The sequence below is a fragment of the Symphodus melops genome (genome assembly GCF_947650265.1).
Source record: "Symphodus melops genome assembly, chromosome: 22".
Lineage (NCBI taxonomy): Eukaryota > Metazoa > Chordata > Actinopteri > Labriformes > Labridae > Symphodus > Symphodus melops.
Genome location: NC_136712.1, coordinates 11,894,566 through 11,905,412, shown reverse-complemented (window position 1 = coordinate 11,905,412; position 10,847 = coordinate 11,894,566). Strand labels below are relative to the sequence as shown.

At 41.8% G+C, this 10,847-nt stretch overlaps 1 protein-coding gene across 1 annotated transcript; it reads left to right on the top strand.

Moving 5' to 3' along the window:
* Positions 1 to 8,010: 8,010 nt before the first annotated feature.
* On the top strand, positions 8,011 to 10,610 carry LOC306818134 (histone-lysine N-methyltransferase set-1-like; the record flags this gene model as incomplete). The annotated part of the gene is made up of 5 exons (XM_079335509.1): positions 8,011 to 8,131; positions 8,217 to 8,379; positions 8,511 to 8,703; positions 8,810 to 8,923; positions 10,431 to 10,610. Exons 1-5 carry the CDS (start codon positions 8,026 to 8,028, stop codon positions 10,608 to 10,610), a joined length of 756 nt encoding a protein of 251 aa, XP_079191635.1. The 5' UTR covers positions 8,011 to 8,025.
* Between the last annotated feature and the right edge of the window lie 237 nt (positions 10,611 to 10,847).

The window sequence follows — 10,847 nt, the reverse complement described above, 5'->3', positions numbered from 1 at the left end:
ATTTGAATTTTTTATTTATGTAGTTTTTCTATTAAACGTTGCAGCAGGGAGAACTTCTTCTCCATCAGCTCCTTGCTCTCCTGCGTCCTCGTCTCTGCTGCCTCCTACTGAAACCTCAAGTCCTCTTTGATGGGGTCCATTAGCTGCCTATCAAAGTCCCTCTCTTTTCTCCTGCCTGGCTCTCCTCTCTCTCTCTCTCCCTGACCTCCTCCTGGTCCCCCGCCTCGCTGGGCCCTGGTCTTGACCTCTCCTCCTCCTGGTCCCCCGCCTCGCTGGGCCCTGGTCTGTCCTCAGGGATGGAGGCAATGAGGACAGGGGTTGAGGTGGACCGCCTCTTTTCCAACACCTCATCCATGAGGACAAACCAGGGCCAAACTCGCACCTTCTCCTGATCCTGGACACTTGCAGATGAAATTAATCATGACAGTTGACAACAACAGCAACAGAAATGTTAGCAAAAGTCAGTTTATTCATTCGTGTGAATATAACTTATATACATTCAAGTGAATGCACAGATGACATGTATTTCTTTTTAAGGTTGTCCCTTTTTTTTGGCCCTGGACACACTTGACTCCAGAATAGTTCCTGTTACAGAGAAAACACTAGAAAAGGGAAAGCAGGTTTACACCAGGGTGAACAATAACACACAGGCCTCAAAAATGATCTATTTGGATGCCCTATTTTGGATTTAAAAAACAGAAAGTCAGTTTGCATCCATTATATTATCCATATTATTGTGGGCTTTACATGGGATGAGAACTAATTATAGCCTTAAGTACAAGATGGTTAAATGGTGATAATATGGCCAGTTGTTTTCCTTAATGTTACCTCCAAGCTAAGCTGGCTGTGTTCTTCACTCCTGTGAACAGATGATCATGTTTCCCTGCAGCTGGACCATCTAAGCAGTTTGCTCCCTAAAATCAAAACATGTTTAAGAAATGTGACGTTAAATGATGCTTTACTCTGATTGGCTGCTGGAGTCATATCAAACCGTCGAAATGCTTTTAACTTGATAATTTGTGTGCGTAGCAAAGTCTGTTAACTCCACTAAAAACAAAGTAAAGTAAGAAAAAAACTAACGTTAACTCAACAAACATCAGGTCGAGTTGTAACTTTAGCCTAGCTTATCGCTAGCTTTACAGCATTAACAGCTCCCGCATCATCAGTGAGCAGGAATCAACAAACATTAGGCTTTTCAGTCGCCTTCCTTTTTAAACATGGGCTGTGTCCCATTCCAGAGGTTGCAGCCTTTATGGGCTGCATTCTGAGACCGATTACGTCACACCGGCGCGACAAGTGCTGTCCCAATTCAGCGGCTCCTTCGAATGCAGCCGAGACATGCAGCCTTCCTTTCCCTGATTTTGGAGGCTTCAACGGTTGGATCCTTTGCAGCCTTCCCTTCCCAAGATGCATTGCGCGCAAGGGACGTTCAACATTAATATAAACAATGGCATCCTCAAGCCCGACCTGCGCAGCTGATCTGAATTTCACTATTAAATGGAAGTATTTTATTTTATTTCATTTAAATAGTTAAAGATATCCATGTTTAAAGAGGAAGACAACTGAAAAGCCTAATGTTTGTTGATTCCTGCTCACTGACGATGCGGTAGCTGTAACGTTAATGCTGTAAAGCTAGCGATAAGCTAGGCTAAAGTTACAACTCGACCTGATGTTTGTTGAGTTAACGTTAGTTTTTTTCTTACTTTACTTTGTTTTTAGTGGAGTTAACAGACTTTGCTACGTACACAAATGATCAAGTTAAAAGCATTTCGACGGTTTGATATGACTCCAGCAGCCAATCAGAGTAAAGCATAATTTAACGTCACATTTCTTAAACATGTTTTGATTTTAGGGAGCAAACTGCTTAGATGGTCCAGCTGCAGGGGAAACATGATCATCTGTTCACAGGAGTGAAGAACACAGCCAGCTTAGCTTGGAGGTAACATTAAGGAAAACAACTGGCCATATTATCACCATTTAACCATCTTGTACTTAAGGCTATAATTAGTTCTCATCCCATGTAAAGCCCACAAGAATATGGATAATATAATGGACGCAAACTGACTTTCTGTTTTTTAAATCCAAAATAGGGCATCCAAATAGATCATTTTTGAGGCCTGTGTGTTATTTTTCACCCTGGTGTAAACCTGCTTTCCCTTTTCTAGTGTTTTCTCTGTAACAGGAACTATTCTGGAGTCAAGTGTGTCCAGGGCCAAAAGAAAAAGGGACAACCTTAAAAAGAAATACATGTCATCTGTGCATTCACTTGAATGTATATAAGTTATATTCACACGAATGAATAAACTGACTTTTGCTAACATTTCTGTTGCTGTTGTTGTCAACTGTCATGATTAATTTCATCTGCAAGTGTCCAGGATCAGGAGAAGGTGCGAGTTTGGCCCTGGTTTGTCCTCATGGATGAGGTGTTGGAAAAGAGGCAGTCCACCTCAACCCCTGTCCTCATTGCCTCCATCCCTGAGGACAGACCAGGGCCCAGCGAGACGGGGGACCAGGAGGAGGAGAGGTCAGGGAGAGAAAGAGAGGAGAGCCAGGCAGGAGAAAAGAGAGGGACTTCGAAAGGCAGCTGATGGACCCAATCAAAGAGGACCTGAGGTTTCAGTAGGAGGCAGCAGAGACGAGGGCGCAGGAGAGCAAGGAGCTGATGGAGAAGAAGTTCTCCCTGCTGCAATGTTTACTAGAAAAACTACATAAATAAAAAATTCAAATAGAAATGATTTATTTTGTTACATATTTGTTATGTTTGCTATGTTTAATATTATTTTAATCTATGTTTTAATTTTATCTGGACTATGAATGCATGAAAGTGATTGAACAAGATAAGAATTGAATTGATAACTTAACTCATTTGGAGAAATGCAGCATGATTCACAACAGGTGCAAACTAAATTACAAGAAAATAATCTGAGCTTCCTCACTGTCACACACTGCTTTAATCCTCCAAGAAAATATTTAGATTGCACACTATTTACTGTACTGCCAGCTACCTAACTTGGAGAGCAGACAATAAGCAGACTTGTTTCAATATTTAAAATGATAAATAAAAGGATGTGACCTAAAGCTTCAGTCCCAGTGATGAATAAGTATCAAGGAGTCGCTGCTCGTACTTTGCCAGAGGAAAACAAGGTAAGAATATCAGAAATACAAGAGCAGGTTGGAAGCATCTGAGTTTTCTCTTCTTCCAGACCTCATAGCTTCCATACTGCATACAGTTAGCCTGGCACAATAGGGAAATGGACTGTCTGATGGAATTACGAAAAATTATAACCTAATGGTAACAGTATGAAGAGAATTATTACAACCTTGCTTCACAGTGTCCTGTCTATTGTGGAGATTATCAACATGAACTAGTATAGCTATAATAAAAACAACCAGCAGAAATGAAGTTAAACTAAACTTTGATTTATTTAACACAAAAAGGTAAAGTCTATTTCTATTATTTAAAAATCTATCGCTAATATTCTATATTTATTATATTGGGGTATTTACATTTAATTTTATTCAAAGAAAAAAAAAACCCAGGCTGTCCCTGTGCTGGACCATAGCTGGACAGCCGGATTCTCAGCCTTATTCTCACGCTGCTGGGACTTCTCCACCATGAAACAAACCAACGTATTGATCTGTCAGAAACCGACGCTGTCAGGGTTGCTAGGAGACCGAACAGTTAGTGACGCAAGTAGGAAGACCAGACCGTCTCATTTCGGAGACTGCGTGGATCAGCCTTCGCGGTCCACGGAGGGTGTGGCCTTCGTGGACCGCGAAGGCCACACCCTCCGAAGGCTGCAACCTCTGGAATGGGACACAGCCATGGATATCTTTAACTATTTAAATGAAATAAAATCAAATACTTGCATTTAATAGTGAAATTCAGATCAGCTGCGCAGGTCGGGCTTGAGGATGCCATTGTTTACATTAATGTTGAACGTCCCTTGCGCGCAATGCATCTTGGGAAGGGAAGGCTGCAAAGGATCCAACCGTTGAAGCCTCCAAAATCGGGGAAAGGAAGGCTGCATTTCTCGGCTGCATTCGAAGGAGCCGCTGAATTGGGACAGCACTTGTCGCGCCGGTGTGACGTAATCGGTCTTAGAATGCAGCCCACGAAGGCTGCAACCTCTGGAATGGGACACAGCCACACACACACAAACCCGGAAATAAGCTGACGTCATTTCAATGTGGGCGTGTCTAAGAGCGGAGCGGAAACTTTCCTGCAATGGAAGTAAAGGTAAGCAGCTCATTTATATATTTAGGTTTAAGTTTTAAATGAACCCGAGTTTTTCTGTGAAGTGGAAGTTTTTAAGCGCTCTGGTAACTTGTTAATGTTACTTTCACTGAAAATCACGCGATATTTAATGCACGTTAAAATAAAAGGGGGATTTAAACGGTTACGTTACTGACAATGTGCAATTCCTATCACTAATATGGCGTCTTAATTTACAAAATCGTATTAGACCGTAACTCTGCTGATTTAACTTTAAATTAGCGACAGCTGCTGCGTGTCTGCACGTGTCCAGTTAGCTAGCTGCGCACCAACGCGCACGTGATGACGGCTCCGCGTGGCCCTTTAACTCAACTCAGGTAGACCTGCTGTGATCAGCTAGAAGCAGGACTGCGTGTTTCCGTGTTTCTGTTCATGGATGATGACGCTCCACCACATCGTGCCAGGGCTATCTTTGTTATTGTCTCTATTGTTGGGCTGTTATATACTATTACTTATTTAATTAGAATTCAGACCACATAGAAAAAGCACTCATGTAAATAACAATGTCCCTAAATTATTGTGAGTAGGCACAATGTAACGTTTCCATCAGCAGAAAATGTGTAAAGATGTACACTGGAATAAACTTCACTAATATTATACATTGTGATATCAAAATTCAACTCAGTCACTAAAAATTAATTTTAAGTCACATAATGCATGCATGCAAGACAACTGTAAAATGTAAAGTTTCTGTGTGGAAATTACATTTTTACTGTAGTGAGCTTTCACATTGATGCATGCTTTTAAAGGTGCTATATACACAGTCTTCGCACGGCTTTCATGTCTCTATTAGACTCTATTGGCTTCTCCCAGGGTGTAAACAAATCTACTCATCGATTTAACCACACCCTGGATCTTGTTTTAGCCTATGGTATTGAAATTAACAGTTTGTCGGTTTTTCTGGAAAATTCTCTATCAGACCATTTACTAGTAACTTTTGATTTGTTTTTACCAACCTTAACTCCTCTTAATAAAAAAGTGCTCTCTAGAAATTTAAATGATAATGCTGTAGCTAAATTTAAGGAAGCTATTTCAGCTGCTTTTGTTTCAGTTCCATCCTCTAACCTAGTTGAAAACTCCGATAATCACTTTAGTCCCTCTCAGTTAGATCAGTTTGTAGATAGTGCGGTGGATTCACTTAGAGTTACTCTGGATTCAATCGCCCCCCTAAGACAAGAAGGCAATCAAACGACAGAGATCAGCTCCATGGTACAATTTAGAAACCTGTACTCTAAAACTAACGTCACGTAAATTTGAAAGAATTTGGCGCTCCACCAAAACGGTAGAATCTCGTTTAATTTGGCAAGATAGTCATAATAGATGTATGAAAGCTCTACGGCAGGCCCGCGCTGCCTATTACTCGTGTCTTTATTGAAGAAAATAAAAACAACCCTAGATACCTCTTCAGCACTGTAGCCAGGCTAACAGAGAGTCATAGTTCATTTGAGCCATCTATTCCTTTAGCCATTAGCAGTAATGATTTCATGAGCTTTTTTAATGAGCGTCTAAACCGTCAACCTGTCTTTTAGATCCAATCCCAACCAAGTTGTTTAAGGAAGTCTTTCCCCTAGTTAGCAGCTCCATACTAGATATGATCAATACATCTTTAGCGGCAGGTTATGTACCCCAGTCATTTAAAGTAGCTGTAATTAAACTGCTCCTTAAAAAGCCTACTCTTGATTCAGGAACTCTAGCTAACTATAGACCTATATCTAACCTTCCTTTTATCTCCAAGATTTTAGAGAAAGTGGTAGCTAATCAGTTGTCTGATTTTCTCCACAACAACAGCCTGTTTGAGGAGTTCCAGTCGGGATTTAGAGCGTACCATAGCACTGAGACTGCACTAGTTAGAGTAACAAATGATCTTCTGTTAGCCTCAGACAGAGGACTTCTATCTGTGCTTGTCCTGTTAGATCTTAGTGCTGCTTTTGATACAATTGACCATCAGATTCTGTTACAGAGACTAGAACAATTGCTTGGAGTTACAGGGACTGCTTTAAGTTGGTTTAGATCCTATTTATCAGACAGATCTCAGTTTGTGTATGTTCATGATGAGTCCTCTATGTACACCAAAGTTAGCTATGGAGTGCCTCAAGGATCAGTGCTTGGTCCGATTCTATTTACATTATATATGCTTCCTCTAGGTAGTATTATGAGAAAACACTCCATGAACTTTCATTGCTATGCAGACGATACTCAGCTCTACATAGCAATGAAGCCAGAAGACACCAACCAGCTCCGTAAACTAGAAGCCTGCCTCAAGGACATTAGGACCTGGATGACCAGAAACGTCTTACTGCTCAACTCAGACAAGACTGAAGTTATAGTGATTGGACCTAAGAACCTTAGAGAGACTTTCTCTGCCGATATGACGGCCCTTAGTAGTATCAGCGTAGCCTCTAGTACCACTGTTAGGAACCTAGGAGTTCTGTTTGATCAGGATATGTCCTTTGATTCATACATTAAACAAATTTCAAGGACAGCTTATTTTCACCTTTGTAATATCTCTAAGATCAGGCAGATCCTGTCACAAAATGATGCTGAAAAATTAGTTCATGCATTTGTTACCTCCAGGTTGGATTACTGTAATTCTATTTTAGCAGGGTGCTATGGTAAATCTCTAAAGACCCTCCAACTCGTCCAAAACGCTGCAGCTCGTGTTCTTACTAGAACTAGGAAAAGGGACCACATTACTCCTGTATTGGCTTCTCTCCATTGGCTCCCTATAAAATCTAGAATAGAATTTAAAATCCTTCTGCTCACCTACAAAGCTCTAAACGGTCAGGCACCATCGTATCTTAAAGAGTTAATTGTACCGTACTATCCATCTAGAACATTCCCAGAATGCAGGCCTGCTCGTGGTACCCATGCTCTCTAAAAGTACTATGGGAGGTAGAGCCTTTAGTTATCAGGCACCGCTCCTTTGGAATCGTCTACCAGTCGGGGTCCGGGAGGCAGACACACTAGGTACTTTTAAGAATAGACTTAAAACTTTTCTTTTTGATAAATCTTATAGTTAGGGCTGGCTTAGGACCAGCTCATAGTTATGCTGCTATAGGCCTAGACTACCGGGGGAACTGGCACCAGGATCTCTTATCTCTCTCTCCCTCTTTCTCTCCCAGCTTTCATATCTTATTACTGCTTGTCACTATCTTTATATTCTAACCTCTCCTTTTTCTGGGAGCTCCTGAGCTCTCTGAGGTTCATTGGGACTGTTGGTGAGGATGGCCTGCCCAAACAACCCCCCCACCCCCGAGGATGGCCTGCCCAGACCCCCCCCCCCCAACCTATCCTATCCTATTCTTCTTTCTGCATCTTGTCCCATCTCCCCCATCCCATTTTCAAGCCCAGCACAGTTTAGCAGATGGCTGTTCCGTCATGAGCCCGGGTCTGCTGAAGATTTCTGCCTGTTAAAAGGAAGTTTTTTCTTGCCACGCTATGACGGATTAAGCTGGGCTCTTGTAATATAGCCATAAGTAAGGTCCTTTACCTGCTTTTTGTAAACATAACAATGAGCATGGTCTTGTTACCTGCTCTTTTGTTAATGTTAACAGACAAACAGTAAGGTCCTTTACCTGCTTTTGTAAAGTGTCTCGAGATAACGCCTGTTATGAATTGACGCTATATAAATAAAGATTGATTGATTGATTGATATAAATATAGTTATTAATATTATGTCTCTGTGTACCAGGTGATTATGTTAACCCTCCTTCTGTCTCTGGACACATAGGGTTACAGTACACACAGGAATGCAGAGTCGGAGGCGTTTAAACCCAAAGGAAGATGCAAGGACCTGTATTGCGTCTGGGAAGGACAAAGGTGACCTCGATGTCAGGTTCATCAGCTCTTTTAAGGGTAAGATAGGTCTGACTAAGGACTGTTGGCCTTATAAAATGTCCTGGTTCTCCTGACTTCATCACTTGTGTTTGTGTTCTAACAGGGCGGGGCGTCTTTGCTTGTGCTCCATTTGAAAAAGGAGACTTCCTGTTGGAGTATCGTGGTGAACTAGTAAGCAAACAAAAATGTGAGAGGAGACAGCGAGTTTATCACAACAAGCTGAAGGTCTTCATGTTTGAGTTTCGCCATAATGGAACATTTTGGTGGTATGTGTTAAAACTCAATGCTTTATGTCAGTGACTTAACACAGAGCATTTGATAGTCCAGATCTTAATAGGCTCTTAATCCAGAAAATATACACATGCATGTATTTAATATTGATCGTTTGTATTTGAAGTGTTGATGCAGCAAAAGAAGATGAGTCACTTGGAAGGTTGGTCAACGATGACCACATCAACCCAAACGCTAAAATGAAGCACCTAAATGTAGAAGGGAAGCCCCATCTGTGTCTGTTTGCAAGACGAGACATCGAGCCAGGAGAGGAGATCACCTATGACTATGGTGACTCGGACTGGCCTTGGAGAGGACAGGTGATTATATGAACATGTGTTGAAAGTGATCATTGTTCGGAGGGAAACAAAGGAGGGAAATAAGGCTGAATGCTTTACAATGAATCTGCTGTTTTTCAACACTCAGGAGTGTGGTGAGGAGTCGTCCACTGAGCAGCGTGGTGACACATCCACCTCTGAGCTGACCTCTGAGGGGGGCATGTCTACAGCCACAGAGGACTGTGGGGAACTCTTTAAAAAGGTGAATATATGTAGAGCTTCAGAGTGCTCTTGAACAGCTCATAACTATGTTTTAATAATAATGATGACAAATGAAGCTGGCACAATGCTGTGATGAAAGGTAAACACTCGTACCTGGTTGTGTTAGATATCTACCCTACATGTGCTTTACTCACATTAAACACTTGACTTATCATACGTGTGCTTTCAAACGCCTAAACAGCCGTGTGCTTTATCTTCTTTAGTAGAAACTTCAGATCATCTATTCATATTTACATATTTTATTTGGTCCACAAATGTTATATGGTCCACTGTCAGTTGTTTACATTCTGTCATTGTTAGTGAACTTCATGGGTTTTAGATTTGTGTCTATAATTATCTTCTCAATAAAGCACTAATCAAGACTATTTTCATTTCCTGGACCCGTCCTCTACCAGAACTATTCTCCAAGTGTTTCATTTGGTGCTTTTTCTGAAGCATGAAATCAGATGAATCACATAAACATTTGACCTCTTGATAATTATGTCATAACTTCTGCACTGTTACTTGGTATTGTTTAACCGCTCCCTGTCTCCTCTCAGCCTGCTGACGTGGACACGTCTCCCAGTGTCTGAGGCTGAACATTCTGATCAGGTGAGTCAACATGCTTGAATGATTTCTAAGTCATCTTAGTCTGTAAGAGTTAAAACTATTCAGGATGCACTTCAGTGATTGTGTGCCCTCTTTTGAGGTTAATAGTGATAGTGAGAACTCTATTGAAATGTCATTGTGCTTCCTCTCATGTATCATTGTTTGTTCTTTAGTGTGTGATGGAGACAGAGGACTCACCTGTGTCTCTAAGCCACAGTGAGCTGAGTCCAGGACACGGGCAGCAACCCAGTTTTAAAAAGGTAAGGTAAGTTTTCTAATAGTCTCTGTTTTTACTATCAGACTCATAATGTTTACATGTGCTGTGTTTGTGTATATAGTCTGAAATGATTATAATGTATGGACCAGTTTACTGGAGACTTCCCTCTACTTAAAAGCTACACTTGAATCAGAGAGAGTCTGCAGTCGTTTGAGTATGTGACTTGGGCTCAATCCCAAGTCCCTTATTTGCCCCGAGTGTCCTCCGAGTTGTCTCCTCCATTTGCGTCTTAGTCCCGCCCACCAGAGAGGACGGAGGAAACGAAGCCGAGGAGAGAGGACCGAGGAAATCAGCTTTAAGACACATGAGACGACCTTTCCTCGACAGCGTCACATGACGCGACATCAGCTTATCACGTTCAGCTGTCAATCAGCCTAACAGCTGTTTATGTCCACACAAACACGCACTGTATTACTTCTAATCACACACACACTGTATTATTTCTATTCTATTTCTATTTCGGTGCTGTTAAACATATTTAAACATAAATGACTTCTGGCCATTTTCTTTTTCAAAGAAATGAACAGCTGCATCACTGTGTGGTACGGCAGCACTATGGCCTGCAGAGAGTGGTCAGGACTGCTGAGAGGATCACCAGGACTCCACTGCCCTCTCTGCACAGCATCTACCACCGAAGAGTCCACAGGAGAGCTGCCAGTATTATCAAGGACACCACCCACCCACAACACAGACTGTTCACACTCCTGCCCTCAGGATCTCCATCCTGCAGGACGACCCGTTTAAAGCACCCTTTTTACAACACTGCCATCAGAATCCTCAACAGCTGACCGGACTACACTAAGGACACTTTACAAATCCATACATTGCAGTTACCATCCTTTTTGCAAAGTCACTGAATGTCACTTTAAATGTTTACATTTGCACAACATACACTTTACTGTTATCATGTAACACTGGAGAAATCCAGAAAAAAGATCCTCACTGAGCCCTTCCCCTTATCCAGGAGAAAGTGGGTGCAATGCAGGAGATAGAGGATGGCATCCTCCATACCAACGGTTGCCCGGTAGGCAAACTGTAG